The sequence below is a fragment of the Dipodomys ordii genome, unplaced genomic scaffold (assembly GCF_000151885.1).
Source record: "Dipodomys ordii isolate 6190 unplaced genomic scaffold, Dord_2.0 Scaffold18, whole genome shotgun sequence".
In the NCBI taxonomy this organism is placed as follows: Eukaryota; Metazoa; Chordata; class Mammalia; order Rodentia; family Heteromyidae; genus Dipodomys; species Dipodomys ordii.
In genome coordinates this window covers 11,701,918-11,728,359 of record NW_012267234.1, presented here as the reverse complement: position 1 = coordinate 11,728,359, position 26,442 = coordinate 11,701,918, and the positions used below count along the sequence as shown (strand labels likewise).

The 26,442-nt window shown below is 38.1% G+C and overlaps 1 protein-coding gene across 1 annotated transcript in view; it reads right to left on the bottom strand.

Moving 5' to 3' along the window:
- The window catches only part of Hydin (HYDIN, axonemal central pair apparatus protein), a 235,242-nt gene that overhangs the window by 121,962 nt on the left and 86,838 nt on the right, over window positions 1-26,442 (bottom strand). Inside the window, exons 14-17 of the mRNA XM_013012798.1 lie at window positions 25,955-26,055; window positions 23,736-23,871; window positions 20,991-21,155; window positions 19,410-19,562 (exon numbers count right to left, since the gene is read on the bottom strand). Of these exons, the coding sequence (XP_012868252.1) occupies window positions 19,410-19,562; window positions 20,991-21,155; window positions 23,736-23,871; window positions 25,955-26,055 (555 nt within the window). The remainder of the gene's footprint in view (window positions 1-19,409; window positions 19,563-20,990; window positions 21,156-23,735; window positions 23,872-25,954; window positions 26,056-26,442) is intronic.

The window sequence follows — 26,442 nt, the reverse complement described above, 5'->3', positions numbered from 1 at the left end:
TAAAAGACACATTTTTTCAAATGCAAAGTTTCTGGTGAGAGTGAAGATGAACTACTTTTATTAATGAACACAATATAGGGCATTGTCCTGATTTCTAATAAAAATAAAAACTAATATGAACTTAATTAGCTCAAACTCCAAACTCACTTTGAAGTACATAATATAGTAGAGCTGCAAGGGACTCCTGCCCATCTACAATCTATTCCTTTTAAGTGCTTAGATTTTCGTGGTTCTCTCTCTCTCTCTCTCTCTCTCTCTCTCTCTCTTTCATTAAGGTCATTCACAAAATAACACCTTTCAATAACACTGTCTTGACCATCACATTTTAAATCGCAACATACCTCTAGCACTTCTTGTTATCTTAATTCTTCTCTGTCTTTTCTCTCCTCCTTATACCATCTTCCAAAATAGTGCTTAATTACTTATACCATGCTCACCTGGATTAGAGGCATGAGCCACCAGCTTGGGGATAAGGCTTTCATCTTTTGTTTCTCTAAGGTATTTTGTCAGAGTGATATTTTTTCTTTTTTCTCTATGCTTCATTTTCTCCTGAGTTTTCTTCTAGTTCACCAATTCTCTCTTCAGTGGTTTATAATATGGTGTTAAAACTTATCTATTACATTCTTAATTTAGGGTTTTGGATTTTTAGATCTTTGTTCTTTTGTTTTTATTTTATGTTTTCAGCATTTATAACTTGGATTATGACATCTTATTAACTGCTTCTTTTAGTCTCTCTGAAAATTTGATGAGAAAATTGTTCTTAGGACTTTCAAGTAACAGAAAATATACATTTCACTTCCTTGTGCCCAAGGTGTTCTACAAAATAAGAAAAACTCCAAATATATCCTCTTTCCTAAAGAATCTTGCCATGATGACATAAAGGAAGAGCAACATGTAAATAATAAAAATGCAAGTTACAAGAAGTCTGGGACATAAGTGCTTCACGGAACTCTAAAGAACAAGATGCTATTCCAGGACAGAGGATATAGGAATTCTTTGTAATAAGTATAACCCACAGGATTTCCTTTTCACTCTAAATGTGAAATTAGACAACTATCAGTGGCATGTTCCTAATTATATTATGCTGTTAAAACTTCTAATTTATTCCACTCTAATGATATATGTAAGCATTTATCTCTAAAAAGTATCTTTTCCCTCTTTTTTGATAGTTACTTCTATTCAATTTGGGTAGTTCTAGTTTATTTGGGGAAAGACATTATTTATGTATATGTATATTTATCCATATATGTGAATTAATCTTCATGTAAAACATTTAGTGATTACCAATAGCGCATTGAGAAAAGGCCATAAAAGAGGATGGAGATTAGTAGAAACTTTCAAAATAATGACTAGAAGAGAATCTAGACTCCCCAATCCATTGGAGAAGAACTTGATTATTTCCTGGCCTATCTTCCTTGGTTCAATTCATAGTACAAGGGCTCAGAAGATAATTTATTTTAAAACTAATGTAAAATTCACTGAGCTCAACTTCGGAGGACAGTCCAGTCTAAAACTATCCTTTTGGCATTTAGTTTCTAGAAAAAAGAAGAAAAGGAGAAACATAAAATATATCATTCTGGCAACACAGGTATAATGGAGGCCATAAATCAGAAACTTCTGACAAGCTTAGGCTGGGTTTGGAATAGAGTTGTGCTGATAAACTTTGTAAATGTGAAGAATGTCCATTGCACATCACAGGCAAAAGTTAGAAACTGAGGCCTGGCAGAACATCACAGGAACATTTCCAGTACCTTGGAACATCACCCAAACCTAGAGCTGGCTCTAGTGCAGATTCAGAAACTGGATTTCATCACTGGGGCCCAACAGTCACTCTTTTAAGAAATGGCTCTTTGGTCTTACATAAGGAAAATCTAATATTTAAACCAAAATGCCAATTTTCCAATTTGCAACTGAAAACAAATCCTGTTAGACAGACCAGAGAGCTAGTTATATTTCCTCCTAGTCTAAAAGTATACATGGTAAATAAGTAAATTGTATTTCAAAAAGTAAAGGAATTAAATAAAGCACTGAAGAACAATTTGTTGTATACAATTAGGATGTAGATAATGATAGAAGGAAATTTTAATTTTGGTATTAATGGTAATTGTAGGTTAAACTTTTAAGTCAAAAGACTTATTATTATGCAAACTCTTTGCATGTAGAACATCCATAGAGACACAGATATAGAAAAAAACAATTAAGCATTAAATAGTATTCTAGATGAAGTAGGACCTGGTTAGAGATATTATTATGATAACTGTATTTGAAGGACACATGTAGAAAACATTAATTCTTGCAATCCCCAAATTTCTCTATAACTTCCCTACTTATTGTCACTTAGTCCTGGCAGAGGATTAGAACATTGCGAAAACAGGAAGCAAAGTCTTTTGTATCCGTACATTAGTAAAAGATAATAATCCTCTTAAATTTCATCTTTGTGAATGTGGATCGATTACTATTGGCAAGAGAAACTATAAGAATCAAATGCTATAATACTGTGCTTATATTTAGATTCAAAGAAATAAGTCTAGTTCATCCAATTTTTGTACCAGTTCCAAAGTGAAAAAACTAAAATTTTATAACATATTAATCATAGAAGATGACACTAAATAGAGCTCTAAAAGTGCTATAAATGCAAATCCAATTTTCTACAGATATTTTAAGATAGATCAAGGTAACTTCATTTCATTTAGAGTTCTTATTACAGTAGATAGAAATCCTTGATTTAACATATTCAGGTTGACCTACACAATCAAAGTAATACATGGAAATAGATTTTTCATGCTTGAATGACTGGCCTTTCTCCTTTCTTCCAACTATCATCTTTCTTATTCGCAGTTTTTAGAATCTAGGCAGCTATTTAAGATAAGGTAATAGTAGCTGCTATAATATAAAGCCCCCTGACATTCAATGGTTTAATATAACAACAGAAGCTTATTTCTAGATCACATGAATTCCAAATGGTGACAAGGATGAGGACGGGCTTCTATTCTATTTAATCATTGAGCAACGTCAGCTAAACAGATTCTAATAAATTTAATAACTTAGATAAAATGATTTCAGACTAAGTTGGGACGTGTAAGGACATTAGACTCTGACACACAGTCAGCCACTAATGGTGAAAGAAAACGAAATAGCTGTTGGTGGCATTTGTGAAGTGTAGCACATTATTTCTGTCCACTTGCACTGGCTAGAACTCAGTCATACAGCCATACCTAACCCCAGAGGAATCTGGGAAGTGTAGTCTAGCTATGGGCACAGAATAAAAAAGACCAGTATGGTGAGCTGCAACCTGTTCTCTGTCAAAACTACCTTATTGGTTCAGTGTACTGCCACATTCTCAGGCATTCCCCCAAATGTAACTCTCCAAAACTTCAGATTTTGAAAGGCAAACAGCTCAAGTGAGCAAATAACTTAGCATTTCAATTCCTCTAGCAATTCTGGACCCAGAGTTCACATCTATCTGTGGTTAGGGAAAACTTCAAGCAAGTTCTAGGCAGGAAGATTTCACTTTGTTGGCCCTTCTCCCTAAATCTGTGGCTTTAGAATATTCTATATAGTTGTGCTCATTTATGAAACTGAGCTTACAATTGAGACATAAATCCATGTCTTTCTTTCCTTCCTTCCATTCCTTCCCTCCCTCCCTCCCCCACCCTTCTCTTTTTCTTATCGACAAGCAAGATGCCTTTTGGACAGGGTACTGGCAATGTCACTTTTTTCATTACAGCTATTTGTTTTCTTCCTCTAGTCAGTGGCACAGGTCAGTCCTCTATCCACAGTAAAGTGGGGATGCCACCAGCATGAGTGCTATTTCAAGTCAGGGGACATTAGTTTTCAAAGGTTGTGTACCATTTCTGTTCTTATTCCTGCTGACACAGGTTAGCTGCTTGGAAACAAGACTTGAAGTTGTTTTCTTGGCAATTGGTGCATTTTCTTTTTGATGAAGCTCATTAATCAATTCTTGGCATAAAAACAGACAGCAAACTACAATATAGAGCCCAAAATAAGGCACATTAAAATGCCAGATGCTACAGTTTGGGGCCATCCTTACTAAAAGTAAGGATGTAAACTGATCCAACATCATTGGGTTTCTTTGATATTTGACTTTTAAGATGTGTCCTTTGTTTTTAGGGAAGATGCATGATCAATAATCATCATAGCTATGGAGAATATTTTGTAACCTTTTCAAAACAGTAACAGAGTATGGACACTGATTCAGAAGGAAGATTCTGGAAGAAAAAAGGATGTGGGTTTGATCTCTTTCTGCCAATTTCCAGATGTTTGGCATTAGGTATAGGTGGAAGGCCCATGCAAGGGGACCATACTGTAGGGAACTGTTGGTGTCTTAGTCGCAGCTGAGAGCAGTTCCTGCTGATAACCAGTAAGAAAAAGGAAATCTCCATCACTCAACTGCAAGTAACCTGAAGGGCCTAGTAGTGGACTTATTTTCAATCAAATCTCCTGCAAAATACACAGCTCGGCTAACATATTTTTTTGGGTACAATCCAAAGAAGAGGATCCAGCCAGGCCATGCCTGGACTTTTGACCCATGGAAGCAGACAATATATTAGCATCACCTTTTCTACTTAAAAGAAAATGAATTTAATCATATGTTACATGTATATCAATATATATCAGTGTATATTAATAAATCCATTTTTATTAATTATACAAAATAGGCAGTTTCATTATGATTTTATATATATTTTTATGTGTATAGGAATTCTTGTGTGTGTGTGTGTGTGTGTGTGTATGTGTGTGTGTGCCAGTACTGGGGCTTGAACTCAGAGCCTCATGCTCTTACTTGGCTTGTTTCACTACCACTAGAGTCACAGCTCCACTTCTGATTTTGTGCTTGTTATTTGGATATAAAAGTTTCACAGACTTTCTGCTTGGTTGGCCTTGAACCATGATCTCAGATTCAGTTTCCTGAGTAGATAGGATTATAGACATGAACCATCAGTACCCAATTAGGAATTTTGTTTTAAACCCCCAAAGGGTGTCAATTTGCTACCCAGCAATAGAAAAGTGATATAAGGTTATGTATTTGTTTCAAAGATGATAAAAAGGAGTCTTCTATCAAAACCTCAACAATAGCTGCCTGTTATTTATCTGAAATTGGGGTTGAGGGCAAGTCATTTCAGCAGCCTATAAACAACATGCATTCAAGGTAGGAGTGTGAACAACAGTGCATATGGTTGTATGAAAAATGGAAAATGTAGAGTTTTTCTTTTTACAATTTAGAGTTCTATGCCCACTGGTGACTAGTGCTAGGCCCTCCACTCTGAGGTTTCACATACATAAAGATCACATTTGCTTTAGATTTGACAGTAGGGTAACAGCACTGTTCTTTGGCAGTGTTCAGCTTCCAAGGTCAGAGCTTTTATAAATTTCCTTATTGTGTATTTAATATTTGCTCTAAAAGGCAGAAGTGAGTGCTATTGTTTACAGATGTCACATCAACAATAACGAAGAGTGTGAATTTCCTTAGACAGACATGCTATTCTGTAGTATTAATAACTATGAAGCTTGAAGAAAATAATTCTGTACATTTAAAAAACAACTTATTTGCAAACTGTAATCTGCAAGAATTTCCTCCCATGGAAGGAGAAAAAGCAAATGACAAAAGGAAGCAACTTGCCGAGTGAGATTTCTGTGGATTTGTACTATTATCTCAGCAGATGAGCAATTCTTTGTAGAATGAGAACAATGAAGTGACTAAGGCCTTTCTCTTATTCATCTCTAATCATATCATTCCCTTCTCTGAAATGAGTTACTTTGCTGCTTAAAACAATTAACAGAAAATGTGGAGAGGATATGAGAAGAATCAGTTCTAGAGCTTTATAAGAGAGGCCATTAGGGTCATGAATAGCAATGTAGGCTTTAGAGCCACATGACCTAGTGGTCAAGTTTGGACTCTACCATTTATAGCCAGGCAACTTTGGGCTCTCTCTCACTAAGTCTAGACTTTGGTTTTCTTATCTGTTAAATATGATACTTAAAGATGAAATAAAATGAGTAGCAAGCATCTAGCACCTAGTCTAGCATAGTAAATACTCAATAAATGGTAGTTACTATTCATGTTATTTTCCATATAGTTCGTTACCTTTCAGATATCTCTACCTGTTCCTCAACTACTGAAGATTCTGGATTATTTCTTAATGTCTGGATCAGTGGTTTTGAGCTTCGTATCATCTTTGAGAAAGTCATGGATCCCTTCCATAAAAAAAACCCTGCATATATATAATATACCTACAGAAAGTCCCAGACATTACATACAAGTTATAGAATTCATGGACCCCAAATGTAGGGAACAGTTGTCACTATTTTCCTGTTTAGTCCACATAGGATCACTTTTTTACATTTGGGAATCCATTATTTTATGTAGAATTTAGTAAGCGATAGGATCTCACTTCTTTTTAAGGAGTCATTCTGCAAATATGGTGACCCACAATCTGGACCAGAACAGCAGATCTGATCTGGATCTACTCCCAGATCTCCACAAGAAGTTCTAACTACTAGTGGCTCACTCTTGTAATCCTAGCAACTTAGATGGTTGAGATCTGAGGATCACGGCTTGACGCTACCTGGGCAGAAAGGTCTGTGGGATTCTTATCTCCAATAAACTACTCAGAAAAAGCCAGAAGTGACACTGTGGCTCAAGTGGTTGAGGCCTAGCCTTGAGCACAAAGAGGCTCAGGGATAGTACCCAGGTCCTGAGTTCAAGCCCCACAACCAATGGAAAAATAAAAGGAAGTTCCAATGATGTTTTTAGCCTCACTCCCAGAACAGATGGCCATCCATTCTTCCCAAATGTACCCAGTACCATCACCATGTAAACACATTCCCATTTGTCCATCCTCCTTCTTAGCCTGAAGCCTCCATTCTAATGCTGCAACCAATGATAAACTGTTAGTTGCTTCTGTGTAACTGTATTGTCCATGTTGTCTCAATTAGTTTGTGAGATTATGAGCACTGAAGAGGGAAACCATTCTTTTTACGCTTTGGTCAGCCCAAGGCCAGAGAATGGGGACAGGCCTCAAAAACAATATTTACTTGTTAGCCAACAGATATGTTAATAATGTTTAGACTTACCAGAAAGTCAACGAATCATAAATTTAAAACAACATTAAAAATTTTGCTAGATTTGGCAAAACAAAAATGGTTGGCTAGGATCTGGGAGAAAAAGAATTCTTCAATACTCTGTGGAGGAGGAGCAAGACATGAATTGGTACAAATTTTCTGGGCGGTAATTCATGAAATGGATGAAGATTTCCACTTCTGTTCATGCCATTCGACACAGCAATTGTGTTTCTAGGAATTTAGTCAAAGGAAATACTTAAGGATGTGAGCTATAATTAAGATACACACATTGTTTACAGCATTAGAAAATTGGGAACAGTCTGTCAGTAGGGAATTAGTCAAATCCACTGTGCTGAAGGAAAATGATGCAATAAAGTCAGCCAGTAAAAATGGTATGTACAAGAACAGTCCTTAATAATTCATATTAAATGTGATGACAATCTATCTTGAGTGAAATAGCTGGCAACAGAAACAGTGTTTATCCCATGAGAGGAGTAGGAATACATACATGGACCTAATAATACATAGGCCCTCTCTCCAGGCCCCCAATCTCCTCTCTTTCTGCCCTCTCTCTCTCTATTCCTCCCCCCTCTCTGCTGAGGATTGAACCCAAAGCCTTGTGCATGCAAGGTCAATATTCTGCAACTTAGCTATATCTCTAGATAGTCTCTCTTTAGAGGTCATCTAACTCTGCTCTCTTGTGCTTCAGCCTCACTCTCACTTTCTTTCTTAGAAGGTTTTATTTTAAACAAAACATGCAGGCACACAATGAAAAATTCAAACAGATTCAAAGGGAAAATGTCTCTCAGATCTACGAATGGTTTCTAGTCACTATCCCTGGAGGTAGCCATTGTTAGCAGTTTTCTATGTATCCTTTCCTATGTATTCTATGGCTAGGAAAAGCATATTTGTATATAAACTTTTCCTTATATAAATAGACACTATAGAATGTCCTGTGCCATCATTGAAACTTTAAATTTTTTTATCAAATGTAAACATGCACACAATTTAAAAAATGATATGGCTCTATAAAAGGGGCACTGTGAAACATAGTTATTTGAATCTTCTCTCCAATGGTCATTTACTCAATTTCTGGGCCATTGAAACAGCTGACCACTGTTGGTTCTTTGAGAAATTCTTTTGTTACTTGCTGTTCTATCTCCATAATCTGCTGCTAGGTAACATTTTTTAATTGGACATTATCTAATTACTTCTTCCTATGGAAGGCAATAATAGTTTTATTCTCTTGCTCTATTTACCTTCCTTCCCTCCCTCCCTCCCTTCCTTCTTTCCTCCCTCCCTCCTTCCCCCCTCTCTCTTCCTCTTTCTCTTTGTCTCTCTCTCTCTTTTTCTTTTCTTTCTTGTGCTGATCCTAGGCCTTGAACTCAGGGCCTGGGCATTATTCCTGAGCTTTCTGTGATCAAAGCTAGTGCTCTACCACTTGAACCACAACTCCACTTATAGCTTTTTGGTATTTACTAGGCAGGTATTCTACTGCTGAGCCATGACAGAATACATGAAACACATCTATTTATGCTGTTTTCTAGTCCCCTTTATGCCTGGTTATTTGAAAATTGTTAGCCATTTGTAGATACAAATTGTAGTTTTCTTCTTCCAGTGATGATATGTTTGCTTCTTGGAAAGCTGTGAAAGGATTAGCAATCCTGAATCTCCTTCAGCCAGGAATAATTTGAGTTAGGATCTGTTCTAGGTTACTTTGTTCCTAGTGTATGGAATTTAGAGTCTAACTCCAAGTTTGGGAGGTGTACTGGAATTTCCCATTTATTTCCTTGGCCCATCCTGACTCAAAATTTGACCTCACTAATCTGATGTGTTTTTTTTTTCTACTTTCAACTTTTCAACCACATCTGAAACCATCTAGAGAAGAGACTCTATATAAATCTTTATCTCTGGGTGTTCTTTTCTCTGATTTGCCACCAGATTAATTGGTCAGTCCCTGATTCCCTTAGATTCATATCTTTCTAAATAATTTTGTTATGTTTCATCATATTTTATTAACTTTATTTATTGTTTATGTGGTACCATGGAATTGAACCCATGCATTGCTAGGCAAGCCCTCTACCACTAAGCCACATTCCCTGCTCTCATATTGTCTTAAATATTTTTTAAGGCTCTTCTCTTTTTCATACAGAGGGATACTTTGAAATGATCTACCTATTTATTTGTGGGAAAAGTCTATAAGAATTATAAAGCCAACTAGGGGAGCAAGTATATGTAATACATATTGCTTTCAAGTAATATGCAGCAATAATATTTTAGGTTACTAGGTTAACACCCTGGAATAAAGACCATAAAGTTCCATCTTAAAGTCATTGCCTTCTCAAGACTCAGTAAAAGTTAAATAAAAGGAAACAAGACCGCTCCTGAGCACACTGGCATGATTTACACAAAGCTAGGGGACATCTGTACAAATAAATAAGCTCCAAGATGAGAGTCATAAAGCTAATGCGCCTAAAATTTCCACATAGCAATTTGTTTCCTGATAAATCTGTTTCTTTATAAGATGGCCTCACTTTCAAAACTTTAGAAAAACAAGTGAAAGGTGATGAAAAGGCAGCATTAAAACTCTTATTTCACAGAGCTCTGTTCTAGATAGATCAGTTTATTTCCAGACCTTAGGACCTACCTCACTCTCATTTCTTTTTTGCTTTTTTAGGTAAGAAAGAAAAACAAAACACACTCTGATATAATACCACACAAATGTCTTCCTACAAGCCATTTCCCCTGGCTCTTTTTGTATGATGAGAAATAATAATCAAATATATTTTTATTCAATGCTTATTTTTAATAGGTATTATATATAATCTTGTTTAATATTCTAGGTATCATTATCACCATTGCCAGTCCTGGGGCTTGAACTTAGGGCCTGGGCACTGTTCTTGAGCTTCTTTTGCTCAAGGCTAGCATTCTACCGCTTAACCCATAGTGCCACTTCCAGCTTTTTCTGTTTATGTTGTACTGCAGAATCAAACCCAGGGCTTCATGCAAGCTAGGCACTCACTCTACCACTAAGCCACATTCTCAGCCCATTCTTACTCTTGATGGTACAGTACATACCACCTCAGGAGTCATACTCAATAACCTTCATTTAATGACTACCATAGGTATGACAGTTGTACCTAGATGCATCATTCCATTGAGATGTTTTTCTTCTAAAGCATTCAACTTAATGTTGTACATAATAATTCCGTGGCAACTGACATTTAAAAATCTATACTCCAAGTGCCATCATATAGGAAGTTCTACCATATAATATATGTCTCTCAGATATCTGTTCTTTTACTTGGGACAATGAAGAGGAAATAGGACTGAGGAAGATTATGATGTTTTCCCTTACAGACGTTATAATGTCTTGATGGATGTGTATTGAGGTTTCATATCATTAATAAATCTGCACACCATGCCACATAACATATTTCTTGTTTTTTGTATAAAAGTATGTATTTCATTTGGAACTGACTTCATGTTGAATTATGACTAACTACCACTAGGGCATGAAATAGGCAAGTAAGTGATTTAGTTGTAATGACGGTAGTGACCAGCTCTTAAAAGTGACCTGAGTTGGGCCAATGCTGATGCTGGTTTAGGGGAAGAAGTTATAAATTTTCATTCAGGAAGGAAGATAGGATTAGAAGGAAAAAAACCTCCCACATTTGACCTTAAGAAGAGTTTCATCTTAAACTTTTGTGATGACAGGCACTAACTGTATATTGGAATAACAATTAATAGGAAAAACAACTCACTAAAACTAATTAATTAAAATCTGAGACAGGCAGAATGGAGATAGATAGGTTTGTTAGGACATGAAAAAAACCCCTAAATATGTTTCATTTATCATTTATTTTCTGGACAACTCCCTAGTGACAAGGGAACCAAATCCCCTCCTTTCATTTTGACTTTAGTTTATTCTCAAACTAATCATAGTCAGCCAGTAGAATTGTCACTCTAAATTCTGGGAAGGTGCTGCCCATCATGTTAACTAAGGTCCAGTCAATACCTTCCCTTCTCTCACTGTGCTTTATAATCAATTTGGCCTCAGGAATTTGTTTTCTGGGTTTCACATTTAGCTTTGCCAAAGTGAACAAAGGTCTCAGGTGGGATATGGAGTAAGCATCTCAAACTTTTGCTTCTGGAACTCTCTGGATGTTACTCACTGACATCCTCTTGTCACTAAATGGGTGACTTGGCATGACTCAGCAAGAGCCCTAATCCATTCTGGAATGGCCATTAATTAGTTAATTAATTATTTTGTGCTGGTTCCCAGGCTCTTTTGTTCATGCTTGGCTTTTTCTTTTTCTGCTTCAGCTCGAGTGCTCTTTCTTACTTAAGCCACATTTTCACTTTTGGGTGTTTTAGTTTTTTTATTTTTACTTTTTGATTAGTCAAGATCTTAGTACATATATATGTATATATATTTATATAGTTTTCTGTTTTTTCTGTTGTTATCTTTAAGTAGTTGTACAAAGGAGTTTCCATGTAAAAAAGAAGTTTATATGAACTCAATAAATCTTGATCAATATCACCCCTTTCAAAATCCTCATAGTATATATTTCTTTTTCTGTTTTTTTTTTTTTTGTGTGTGTGTGTGTGCTGGTCCTGGGGCTTGAACTCAAGGCCTGGGCTCTGTCCCTGAGCTTTTGTGCTCAAGGCTATCACTCTACCACTTGAGCTACAGCTTCACTTCCATCTATTTGGTCTTTAATTGGAGATAAAGAGTCTCATGGACTTTCCTGCCTGGGTTAGCTTCAAACTGTGATCCTTAGATCTCAACCTCCTGAGTAGCTAGCTAGGATTACAGGTATGAGCCACTGGCACCTAGAATGTATTTCTTTTCGTTCTTTATGTTTTATTTTAGTTTTTTTATTAATCTTGGCCATTGTGATCAAGTTAATTTCCCCAAAAACAAATCCTCAAAGAAAAACCACACCATTAATGAATGGACTAAAGACTTAAAAGAATGACTTCTCTGATGAAGAAATAAGAATGGCCAATAGACACATAAAGAAATGCTCAACTTCTCTGGCCATAAAAGATGCAAATCAAAACAACATTGAGGTTCCGCCTCACCCCAGTTAGAATGGCTATAATCAAGAACTCTAATAACAACAGATGTTGGAGGGGATGTGGTCAAAAGGGAACGCTACTGCACTGTTGGTGGGAGTGTAAACTTGTTCATCAACTCTGGAAAGCAGTATGGCGGTTCCCCAAAAGACTCCACATAGAGTTCCCTTATGGTCCAGCAATCCCACTTCTGGGAATTTACCCAAATGATCAGTTCTAGTTTTTGAAAAACAGTCACTTCTCTGTAATTAAAAGGATTAATATTGGGGTATCTTTCACAAAGGTTTAATTTACTCTCCTTTAAGCACACTTGGTCTACATGTTCTCTATTGCTCCATTGGTATAGAAGATGATGTTTGCTTTTTTAATCTATGCATGTTTGGGCGTTATGAAGAAGAAACTATTCCTTGGAAACTCTGCACTTCTCTGTGTGTGTGTGTGTGTACACACTTTTAGCAATAAAGCAACATGGGCTGTGAATGCACCAGAAAAAAAGTAGTTAAAAGGATCAATGAGTTTAAGTTTTAAAATGAATCTTTTACTCTATTATATAGAAAGCTGTGATGAAATATTGAAAAACATGGAGCTAAGATGGTAGCTCAGGTAGTAGAGTGCCTGTCTAAGAACCACAAGGCCCTAAATTCAAACCAATACTCTAAAAATATTTTGTCTTTTCTTTTTTTTTTTTTTTTGGTACTGGGGATCGAACCCAGGACATTGCACTTGCTAGGCAAGCGCTTTGCCACTGAGCTACATCCTAGCCCTCCAAAAATTTTTTTAGAATGAAGAGCTAGGAATAATTGTATTAAAAATGAGATACATCATATGGACCACAAATGGAAAAGAGAGGTCTTAAGCTACAGACTTGGTAGGCTTCCAGATTCTGAAATCAGTAACGGCATGTCAAAGGAGAACGACAGATCCTGTAGGAACACAGGCCAGCGTTCCTAGCCAAGGCAGCCTCCTGTGTGCCTGAGAAACCTGAATAAGCTGTGATGTTCTCGAGTCTGTATAGTGCACACATTTATGTTACTGGGGGTGAACATAGGGTAGTGAGATAGAGAAAGCCCGTAGTCACTGGCCTGACTAAACCAGACTTTCTCTCTAATGTCTGCATGGAAAAGTTAGCTCAAGACTTGATTCTGGACTAGTGACCACTATCAGTGTGAAGGCAAATGTAAAAATGCCAGAAAGGAAAGTTGTGAGCACTGAGAATGGGAGACAAACATGTTTCATGCCAGATTCATTTATAATTTGAAATTCCAAACACTCAGAAGAACAGCTATAAACAATCAGGTAACTAATTTATTTTTGAGCAATTAATATCACAAACTGAAATTGATTAGGAAGTGCACCTGAGATCCTCAAAGAGCTGAAGAATGGGATAATATATATAATAAAACGAAGAATTAAAAAATTACTATGACATGTAACCAATAAATAACCAATTACAAATTTGAGTGTTAAAAATACAGCCAGTGAACAATACGGCCAATGACATTAAATTGAAAATGTAGACAGATGTGATAAACTTTAGATTTGCCAAAGATCAAGACAAAATTTGTAAATTAGAACACATCATCAAGGATGCATAAAGGAAGGAAAGATGGAGAGGTAAAATATTTATAAGAAATAAAAATGATTTGTAGGGGCTGGGAAAGTAGCTCAGTGGTAGAGCGCTTGCCTTGCATGACAGAGGCCCTGGGTTCGATTCCTCAGCACCACATAAGCAAAAAGGAAAAAGCCAGAAGTGGTGCTGTGGCTCAAGTGGTAGAGCGCTAGCCTTGAGCTGAAGAGCTGAGGGACAGCGTTCAGGCCCAGAGTTCAGACCCCATGACCGGACCCAAAAAAAAATGATTTGTAGGATAGAACAAAAAAAAATACTAGTACTAGTACAAATACAGCTCTCTGTGTGTGTGTGTGTGTGTGTGTGTGTGTGTGCATGTATGTGTGTGTCCCCTCAAAGTAGCAAATCTGAAATAATGGGTAAACATCTTTCCAGAATTTAAGGCTGAAGTCCTCTGATACACTAGAGAGAAATTTATAAAATCAAGCATAAGAAGACCTTAATATCAGCTAATAAGAAAACGTCAAATTACTCATGAAGGAACAATAATCAGACTAATAGAATTGTTTTATCAGTAACCATTAATGCCAAAGGTCAGTTTCAACAAATTCAAAAGAATGTAACTGGAGTAGCTCTTGAGTTTTTCTTTATTAAAATATGTTAAAGGTTGGAGGCATGGTCCAACTGATAGGGCTCTTGCCCTATCAATTCAAGGCACTGTATAATACAAAAAATTAAGTTAAATGTACATAGTCCCTGACCCTCTGGAATCAAGCTATTTCTGTGATTAAATGCAAAAGAGCTATTTTAAAATATGGGTCTCAAGAATGAGATGATTGAGTTATTTCATTAGAACTAAATAAATGTTAGCCATAATTAATGTCATAATAATTATCAACCAGGTACGGGCAGAGACTGTTGTCATTTAAAGAGATTTATAAACAAATACATATAGAAAGAGAAAGCAAGTCCCTAAGGAAGTAAGGAAATTACCCAGTGGTTGAGGATTTGAAGGGGAGGTGTTCAGGACTTCCTTGACTGCCATATCATGATGTTTGGGTCTGGGATGTGACCAAGAAAAAAAAATGTTTTAAAAGAACTGTGTTCAATGGATGCACCAGGATTCCTCTTTCCAGAGTCTAGGAATTTTAAATATCAAACAACAAAGGCCTCTCCCTTCAGATCACAGAGGCAGAGACCACTGCAAAGGGGTCTCAGTACCAGGTAACCCCAGGGATTACTGGCATCTGAACCCAGGGTTTTGAGCTCACTGTATCCAAAGCCAAACTAGAGCTAGGAGGATGAATAAAAGGATTCCAGATGCTTATAAACAAGTACAGTGCAATGCACTTGTTCTGTCTACCTAAAGAAACCCAGGAAAATAAGTCATTTCTCTTCCAGCCCAGTACTGAGGTCCTCAGGGCCCTGCCATATTCTTACTTCATTTCTGCTGAGAAATTTCTTTTCCCTAGAGAGCCCTCTGTGGACAAGCAGAATCCATTCTCTTCCAAAAGGGTCTTTCCACAATCTGTTCTCCCATGTGGATAGTTTTACCCCTCCAAACCAGAGGGAGCTAACTCTATTGTTCCAAATAAGTCACTTCTCTGGCAACTTGCAGGACAAGCTGGTGTTCTCCATGTTCCAAAGCCAAGGTGACACACTGTGCCAGGCCGAGTACTCTTCCTTACGAGAATCAATTTATTTTACACTCAGGATAAGTGAAACTTTAATGGAATAATATATACAGATATAAATCCCCCTCTGTTTCTGCACTTCATATTAGATTAAGGGGGTCTAACTATCAGTTTTGTAAAGAAAACGTTTGTTTTGACACCTACCTATGCCAAACTTCTCTTTCTGTGAAGTTCACATTTGTTTTGTGTCACTGGTCTTCCCAACAACTTTGTAAAAGGTGTTTCCAGCCTCCCACCTTCTCTGACCACTCTGGCTTGGCAAGTTTCCTTGCCAAGAGAGAACTTAATCACAGTGGCTGCCATGATGGGTGGCCACATGTGAAGCCAAGTAGCAGATGGCTGACCACAGGGGCCGCATCTGGGAAGGGATGACATTCATTGACAGCCAAGAGAGAAAAGAGAATAACCCTTTCTGTCAGGACAGCCAGCAAAAAGAAAGATCACTCGGCACTTGTTGCCTATAGCAAGCTTAGTTTAGGAGACAAGCAACTATTAACTGAGATTCTCAATAATCACTGTTAGTGAATGTGAAGGCTTAGTATGGTATCAGGTTGAAATGGACATCAGTGTCTTCCCACGGTAGTTAGTTTCCAAGTTAGCATAATTCAATTTCAATAACATCAATATGTATTTGCTTGGAAATCCACAAAAATCCCAGCTGAAATATGAAAGCAATTTAATTTGCCCCTGTGAGAACTACACTTGACTAATTTCATGCTATAACTCAATAAATACCAGTTCTCCAGGAGCAGATGGAGGGAAAATCACACCCTACAGTACATCATTTACATCACACATTTGGAAATTTGAAACTGGCTTAAGAAAACATTCAAGAACTGAAAGATAGAATTATGAAAACTTTGTGGAAAGGAAAAATATCCTATTTTAATAAGCCAATTGGGTCATTCAGGACACAGCTTACATTAGTTAATGGATCCTTCATGCACTTTGTTTTCTTTTTGTTTTTGCCAGTCCTAGGGCTTGAACTCAGGTCTGGGTGGTATCCCTGCTTCTTTTGCTCAAGGCTAGCATTCTGCTACTTGAGTCACAGTGCCACTTCCGGCTTTTTCTGTTTATGTGGTACTGAGAATCAAACCCAGGGCTTCATGCATGCTGGGCAAGCACTCTACCACTAAACTACATTCCCAGCCCCATTTTCTGTTTTCTTGATATATACCAAAAGTTGCCATAAAAAGTGAAATGTGGAAGCTGGAACATGTGTTGTTGGGAGAAGGGCCAAAGAAAAGGAGGCAGACAAATGGAGAGAGGAAGGGCAAGCAAAGAAGTCATAATATTCAATGTACATATAGGAAATTAAGGTAAATTAAAGGGATGGGTGAAGTTGAAAGAGATGGAAAAAATGAAATGAGTGACACTGACAAAGATACATTGTACTCACAATGACATACCAATTAAAAAACCCTTTGCACAATTAAAGGATAATAAAAAATAAATTAAGAATGTGGAATTTTGTAGCCCTTTGAGAATTAAAAGGGTTAGTATTGTGTATGTATTAAGCTTCCTTGGATTACCTGCCTCCTTCCTTCCTCTGTCATCTGTAAGGCCCTGCAGTGCCTACCCTCAGATGCTGATGCTTTTCCTCTCTACTGTGAACACTAGGAAGCAATATTTCTTCGACAAGGCCTCATTATTTCTACCGAACACATCCTGTTCATCAACTAATTGGGTGACGACTAGAGAAAATGTGTTCTCTACAGGCTCTTTCTTTAACCATTTGTAAGCAAATTCTTTACACAAGATCTACAAAGCGCTGGAGCAGGATTGTGATTGTGTTGGAACTTAGGTGTTAAAAATGGCAGCCGTTCAAAGGACATAGCTAGCAAGATCAATTAAAAACCCATGGGTTGGAAGAAGATTTTCACTAGCCATACAACTTGGAACTCAAAAAATTAAATCCCCCAACAACAAATCCTCAAAGAAACAACTACCTGATAAGTGGGCTAAAGACTTAAAGAGGAAGAGGAAATAAGAATACACACATGAAGAAATGCTCAACCACTTTAGCCATGAAAGAAATGCAAATCAAAACAACATTGAAATTCTACCTCACTCCAGTTAGAACGGCTATAATCAAGAACTCTAATAACAACAGATGCTGGAGGGGATGTGGACAGAAGGGAACCCTACACTGCATTGTTGGTGGGAGTGTAAACTTGTCCCTCAAAAGACTACACATAAAGCTCCCCTACAACCCAGCAATCCCACTTTTGGGCATTTACCCAAATGATCACAAACAAGGCCACACTAAGGCTACCAGCACAACTATGTTTATCACAGCGTTATTTACCATAGCTAAGATATGGAAGCAACCCAAATGCCCCTCAGTAGATGAATGATCAAGAAAAAGTGTTTTACACACACACACACACACACACACACACACACACACACACACACACACACAAAATGGAATTCTATGCCTCCATCAGAAAGAATGACATTGCCCCATTTGTTAGGCAATGGAAAGACTTGGAAAAAATTATATTAAGTGAAGAAAGCCAGGCCCAAAGAAACATAGGTCCCATGGTTTCCCTTATCTGCAATAACTAGTACATGTGTAGGACAAGCAGAAAAGGCCAAAAGCTATGTACGTATGACAATATAAGATGATGTTAAGCAAAATGAACCCCAAGAAAGGGATAGAAATATCTTTTTTCTTTCTTGCTATTGTTTCTAACATATTTATAATGTACCGTGTGATTTTTTTTGTTGCCTTGTATGTTCCTCCCCCTCTGTATTTGATGTCGATGCCCTGCATCTTGTATATACACTTCTCTAATTCGGGGAGGGGAAGGGAAAAAACAAAATGCTTAAATAAGGATATAGGGTTGACCCATTGTAACAATGAGATATACAAAACACTATGTTGAAAATGAACTTTACAACTTCAGTTGGGGGGAGGTGGTAGTTGTGGAGGCGGGAAAACAAAGGAGGAGGCAACAATGCTCAATAGGAAATATACTTACTACCTGTTCATATAAATGTAACCCCTCTGTACAGCATTTTTACAATAAAAATGTACCAAAAAAGAAATGGCAGCCTTTGTAAGGAAAAAGTAAAATGCTAATAAAGATAAATCATGATAAAAATAAGTACCTGCTAAGTGGGACCAATGTTTGGTTAGCTATTACAAATCAGCAGAAAAGTATCACCTCATTCATTTCATAATTACTTTTATAAAATTAATTACATTTGATCCCCCAGAATCTACAAATGCTGAACCTAAATGTTAACTGTCATTCAAATGGCAACAATTTGGGGACAGAAAGAGGGCTAAAGCAGTTAAAGTTTTATATTTAAATTTATAAAAACCATTTTTATAATTAAGGGTACTTTGAGTCCTAGATCAGAAATTCCCAAAGTCTGTAAACAATCCTCATTCCTTTATAATACCTTTGCTTTTGTAGTTTAAGAGATTTGTCATTATAAAGTACACAGAAATAAGAGACTCATTTAAAAAACACATTTCTCCTTGTATCTGTCTTTGCTTTGCCTGTTTCCTTTACTTCCTGCTTTTAGAAAACATTATCTTGTATTTCATACATCCTTACAAACCTTAAATACTCTAGAAGGAAGAGGGAATCAAAATAGAATAAACATACTAACAAATTTGTAGCTATGAGTATTCCCATTAAGGGAAATGCTTCCATTTACAGAGAGATATTTAAGAGTTGTTCTTCAAAGGTCAGGAGACTGGGCTGGTGAAAGAACTGAATTACTGTGAAGGATCTTCTTCTGAGATTATATGAAAGGTATCTGCTTACCAAAAGATATGCACATTGTGTTTCTTGGTGGACAAAATGAATATAAGAAGAAGAAAGTTGGGGTTGGGATGACACAGTTTAACACAGTTTAGCCATACAAATCTCTGCTTTCTGGTGCTTACTTTGGAGACATAGTGCATATACCATCCATAAGACAACGATCTGTTTTCATCACGTGACAACCCATAATTTACTCACCATGTATGCCCGAAAGTATGCAGGAATAAAGGACTGATTGGATAGGCTGAGGATCCTCGTAGAGTCCTTTAAGACATAGATTTCGCCAAAATCAACTTGATGAGGATGTATGTAGATGACCGGGCCTTCTCCAATGCTCTTTATCTGACAAACCTATGTTCCAGGCAAGAGGAGGAAACAGGATCAGCTAGCAGGGTCATAAAATCATGGTTATGGGAACTGGTACTCTGTGATCAAAGGGATGCACAGATGGCCATTTAGGGTCAGGACATTTAGAATATAGCCTAGAATTCCTCCCTAGGGATGGTCATCTTCCCCTGAGCCCACACTAAGGGGCAATAAAGAGGGCTGCTCTGTCACACAAAGCTCTCCTCCTTCAACAACATTCAGAGATGGAGTTCACAGCGATGCTTCAGCATCAGATTGGATTTGGTTTGAGTCTTTGTTCTGTCACTTTACTGGAGGGAGGGTATTGCACACAACTGTGCAGGTGGATCATAAAATCCACTTGGCATTATGTGTGCCAGAGAAGATGGGCCCTTGTCTTTTATAGCACACTGTCTGTCCTCCTCGTAAGCTGAACCTACAGGGTGTAGTGGTGTAATAGTGAGCAGAGAAGGAGATATGATGTCAAATTTTGGGTTGACCTGCCTTTCTGATGATGCTTTGTAAGTCAGGCCACATATATATGGCATCTTATAGGGAAGAATTAAGAGTAAAATCCTACCAGAGGTGGGGAACCACCTCTGCTAGCTGGTATCAACATTTATCTTGCTATTTAAAAAGTACTACAGGTTGACCCATTGTAACAATGAGATGTACAAGACACTAGGTTGAACAACAAACTTTACAATTTAGATGGGGGGGAAAAGGGGAGTGTAATTGTGGAAGTTGAAGGGAAGGGATGGTAGGGGAAAAACAAAGGAGGAGGCAACAATGCTTGTTAAGAAATGTACTCATTACCTTGCTCATGTAACTGTAACCCCTCTGTACAGTATTTTCACAATAAAAAACTTATTAAAAAGTACTAGGATTTATTGAATTTCTGGTCTTCTCTGTGGTTGCCTTGGCAGGATTAGAAATAATTTTATTGGCCTTATATGGCCAATGGATGGACATTCTCTATCTCTGAAAGCAATCAGAATCACTTCAAACAAATGTAGATTGACATCACCACCCAGCTCTAAGTTTACCAAATGTCCAGGAATACAGAGCCTCATCAGAGACTCAAGATTTGGTTCAACCTTCCATATCATTTGTTAAGTATACAGATGAAGAAGGGCCAAGTATATGTGTGTGTGTGTGTGTGTGTGTGTGTGTGTGTGTGTGTGTGTGTGTGTGTGTGTGTGTCTTCTGATACTTGAATTAGGCTAAAGACCAATTGCTATAAAATCCTACTACCTTTAATGTCTCTGCAAATAGATTCCCGATATCATGGTATTTCATGATTGCAGAAAGAAAATGTAAAACTACAAATACTAGAGGGTATATGACTGTGGTATGTTCCTGAAAGGAAGACTTTAGAAATACTTGATAAGAAGCATCGTGGTTTCAACTGTAGTTCTGAGAATTGGCTCTCACCAGAGGGGGGTCCTGGCTCCCAAAAATGGAGATATAAATCTTGGACCCGTGTTCTCCAATAGCCTGAGTCTCCAGAGTCAGTGGTATATGTACAGTGCTATGGGGAGAGATGATCCCACAGGGGCTAGAGCTGGAAAGCAGCACAGTAGGCGAGTTCTCATAAACCTGGAGAAAGACAAGCCAAGGGTAAGAAAGCCATTCAAGGCAAGGAGCAAATGTCATATTCATTTATCTTGAAGTAAAAGTTGTCCTTAGTTCATGGGAAGTCTTCAGGAATGCCTCATTTTTAAGAAAGTCCAAGGTGATGAGTACTTGATTTAGCCACAAAAGAGTTTGGTCAAGTGGAGGCCAAAGTCAAGGTACCCATCACAGCAATTTGCAGAAAGGATCTACCACATGAATGAGAGTAGGCCAGCAGTCTTTCACACCAAGTTCTTAACCTGGTCCCCCTCACATCATGCTTCATTCCCTGTCATCTTGCCCCTTTGTACTCCATTAACAGAGGCCATACTATCACACCTTTCTGAGAACAGGTTGCTCCATTCCACCTCCAATCCTATGTATGCTGGTTCCTCTTCCTAGAATGCTGTTCCCTTCCCTGATACATCCTTCATGGGTTTTCTTCACCTCAGGCACCTCTAAAGCTCTATGGTGGGGATTTTTGCCTCTGCTCTTAGGGAGTACACTGTAAGGCCCTTTCCCACAGCAGGCACTGACAGCACAGACCATCTGCAAGTCTTTACTCCATGGCTAGAGATTTGTTTGGGCAGAGCCCAGCTACTGCTCTCTACATGTCCAGTTTTAGTCCCCAAACATATACTTAATACATGTTTTTTTTACATGAGTATATGAATGAATGGATGGATGAATCAATTAGACCCCTGTTCTCCAGTGTATTACAAGTTTTCATGCAACAACAACAACAAATGAATAAAGTTTTAAAAATCCCAAAGTCAGAGAACAATGGACAGGGTGGCATTGATCAAGGAGTGACATTGTCCTCATTATCTGATTTAGGGACTTGAAATCCCTTTGTACAACTACGTAAAAAATATCTCGAAGTCAATCAGGTTTGGGTAATCCTGAGAAACACTTCTAAGAACTTTAGCTCCTTGGGATAATGACAGAGCATGTGGGTTCTACTCTTTTGCAGGATCCCATCTTTCTGGTATGGCCTAGCATGGCCCGATCACATTCTACCTTTCTGTGCAACACTGCTCTGGCCATGCTTCTGGGGCTGGAAGAAAAGGGAAAAATCAGCAATGCTCTCTTTATCCAAATGTTAGTATTTTGCTTCTAATGAGATTTTAAATTAATTTTGACCTTTTAGAATATTGCAAAATATGCATATTGCATATGTATTTCTTACAAAAAGATATTAGCATCTATTAGTTACACAAGGGGGATTTCATTGTGATATTTCCATGCATGCATGCAAAGTATCCTGATCAAACTCCACTCTTGTTATCCTCTCTCATATATCACTTTCCCCAAAACAACTCCAATAGGTTTCATTGTACCATTTACATACATGCCTGTAAAGTACTCTGACCATATTCACCTTCTGACTAGCTTCCCCTAAAATTCTCTCCCAAGTGTCTCATTCTAGCTCTGTTGTATAGAGATTGCTTCTATGACCTCAGATGCAGACTCTGCCCCTGAGTTCTTGAGATGCCAGTGTACCATGCATGGCCAGCCTATCTTCCTATGGAGCATCTGTGTGTTAGGCCTACCTCAAAACTAGACCCTTGGTTCTTGCTTCTGTTTCAGAGAGACCCACACAGTAATTCTAAATTCCTTTTTACCTAAGACCCTTTCACTAGAGGCAAGTAACTGCTTTATCCCAGCTAAATCTTCTCTGTTGCAGGTTAAACATGAGATTGCTCCTTTTATGATTTAGATTTGGAGATGACATGAGCCACATTCTGGTTACTCCAAACATGACACATTTTTCAAGTTCCCATTAAAAATATGCATTTCCCATTAAAGCTGTATTTCTCTGATGCATCCTAAACTTGCCTTGGGTCTCTGGGTCCTTTAAAGCTCTTTTAACTCATATTGAACTTGAAGCCGTATAAAGCTTCCATTGACTTTTTTGCATAAATTTATATTAGATTACTGTACTTATACAACTGCACTTTAAAACAAGTGCATTTTTGGTAAATTGTACATCATTATTAACCTCCCATTATTCTAGTCTTGCCCATATGTGAACTGCTTAGTCACCCACTCAGACAGGTGTAGAGGCATGTGGACGGACACATTTCAAAAGACATTAAGAGATAATTCCTGCTTTCTCTTCCTGTATTACTGCTAGGCCTTCTGGTCCAACAAGTCCATTTATAAATACTGCATTACTCTATCTTGGTGATTCTGTTCGAATCACAGCCATGGGCATACACGAAAACCCCCAGCTCATTTCCCATGCTTGGTTAATTCACAGGCAATTATTTGCAGGTGCACTTTTGCATGCTGGCTTAATTGACACTTTTCCTTCTTTATCAAGGGCAATTTCCCTGGGAAATTAACAACTGTTTATACCTGCAGCTGCTCACTCATGCAGATGGCAATCCAGCTGTGGTTTTATAGCCCCATGCTTAGTTTATCCAAGGGTTAAAAATCAGGATTACATAAGGTCATGTGTTTGGAACTGTGACTCGTCAGAAAGCTCTCTCTCTCTCTCTCTCTCTCTCTTTTTCATGAAAGGAATCCAATGGGAGAACACCAAAGGAGAAAGTCGCTCACCTGAGGCAGGACGGCATAACATCCTGGGAGGTCGTCATTATTGACAAGCTGGATTGTCTTCTCAAAGGGGTACTTTAGGAAGCAGCGCCCAAAGTTCACCTCCGTATCAACCAGTTGGAGGGCAGGTACAACACACCTGCTCAAAGGAGCCCATCAAACAATTCAAAATAGAGAACTTGTTTATAGAGACTGAAGAGTCCTTATCTGCATCTATTTGTCATTGTCATTAATCATGCTCAAATATTCTCTCCTGACATCTTTCTTAGTCTCCAGTCACTATTTTTTTTCTAATCAGAAAAGAACTACCAGTAGAACTCATTAAACAGCTGTCTGTAGTGAACAGTCACTAACATTTCCACTGTTTTTCAGTTTGGTCTTCCTCTTGCTAAAGTACCATGATACAAGTTCCTTGGGATTGTGGGTCTATTTCCATGAATGGGGTGATTACTACCAGCATGGGGTCCTAAATAGCTATGCTTTGGTCAGGCAGAAAGTCCCCCAAAGACTACCAACAGATCACACCATCTAAATAACTAATAACTAATAATAAATAAGAATAGCTAATTAATAATTCTAATTCCTATGCAGAACAATTGTCTTGAGTAGGTTGGCTTTGGGCAGCTGCTCAGTCTAGAACTAGTGCTGTGATACTGGGTCTGATATACAGGGGGTTGGGTTGGGAAGTGGAGAGCTGTGTACAGTGATGAGAGGAGATGGAGTCCCATGTTGGCAGTTAGTCTCTCATTAGGTGAGTTGGGTTTTATTTTGTGTCTGTAGCTCTCAGTGTCTAACCTGCCCTATGTCATTGCTACTGCGTGCAGTGCTATGGGGAAGAGTTGCGACTTTTGAATTAGACAGACCTAGGTTCAATGCTGACCTCACAAAGAACCTCTGTTACTTTGGGCCAATTGTGTTCTCTGTCAGGGTCCTACTACTCTCATAGGTAAATTGAAAGCCATTCTAGGGATCGATTGGCATTATTATGCTTCTTGGGGTGGCAGGACAATCCAGAGAAAGTGTGAACTGAGGGCATGACCCAGCATCATCTAAGTGTGAAGTGAGAGGAGGTGGACCTGGGGCGAGGGCATGGTTAGTGTCATACTGGCTCGCTGAGAGAGTCACTTTGGGGTGCAAATCCTCAAAGCAACTCTTCAGGTGAGAGTCAGTGAGCAGTGTCTGCAGATAACACCATAAGTAATAATATAAAAGGAATGCTTTCACTTGAAGCCTGTTATTGAATACAGGATGACTGTCCATTTTTAGCTGGAATGGCAGTTATCGAGTTGACCCAATGACTTTCTCAAAGCTAATTTTTTTGCTGCCTGAAACCCTGGGACTGAGAACCATAACCATAGAGCATGCTTTTAGTACAAACGCACCATCATTATTATGTTTGTAATCTAAGATTTCCTATTGATAGCGACAGGAAAAGGAGCTTGCAGCATATTGAAATAAGCATGCATAGAAAAGAAATCCAAGACCAGAATAAAAGGCAAACTTGTCGATAGAGTGGACCAAATCAGAGGGGCTTTTCTCTTTTTAATCAAATGAAAAAGGAATTAGGCCTAGAAGAAATACTAAGTAGCTTCAGGCAATACAGATTCAAGTTCTTTTGGGGCTGTTACTTGTCCTTTATCCAAGCCCAAGACTGTGAAATAGGGCCAGCTGGGATCTCCCCACCTACTAGCACATCTGCACCTTTGTTAATGTATATCTTCCCAAGATTCATGAGAGACCTGGATTCTAGAAATTTACGTATTGGCTAAATGGTTCTTTCACTGAAGGACTGAGAGCAGTGTCTTCATGCTACATGGATTTGGAGTACTATCTTGAAAGATAAAACAAAAAAACAAAAAACAGCATTTCATCACTTCTTCCTTCCAAAACTTAGTTTGAAGACTCATCAGGGAGCACTACAAGTGCACATGTGTATTCACACACACACACACACACACACACACACACACACACACACACACACACACACACACATCCCACACCTTCTTACTGTTACCAAAGATGCTTCTCTAAATATTTGTTGTCCTAAAGCTTTGTCCTTTGACTATTCAATTTAGTTTTCTTTCCCAAGAAGGAAGAATGTTCTGGCTAGCAGGTGAGCTGCCTTCTGGGAAGCAGCCCAATACAGGGCCTGGAGGAGGGATGGAGGCGGTTGGGGGAGGGGGGAAGGATTCCAGAAGAGAGGAACAGGTGAGGGCTACCTGGCTGTAATGAGGAGCGCCAGCACTTCTTCTCCAACGCCCTCCACATCTACCACCAATGCCAACTCATATTTCTGCACAGTGTTGGAGCATAAGGTCACCTGGAAAGGAAAAGGTAAGGAATTGTTCTTCTCACTTTGTGTACAAAGAGGAACTAGGGGGAGACCAAAGCTCATGAATGCAGTTTCCAAGTATTTTATAGATATGTGACATATTGGGTTTTTAGTTAAACACATTATTATATGGTGAGGTCAGGGCATACTGTGTGTTGTCATAGGCCAGAAGTGATGTTAGTAAATAAGTTTGCTCATTTCTGAAGTTTTTTCATTAAATAATAGAAGTTATATTTCCACACAAAGGGAAAATGGCCATGAAGTCTGAGCAATATAAAGCAAACTTTAATCATTACAATTTAATTTTTCCTTATATCTCAGGGCTATATGAGTGATGAAAATTCAATATACTGATAAAACACTACAATGAAATTT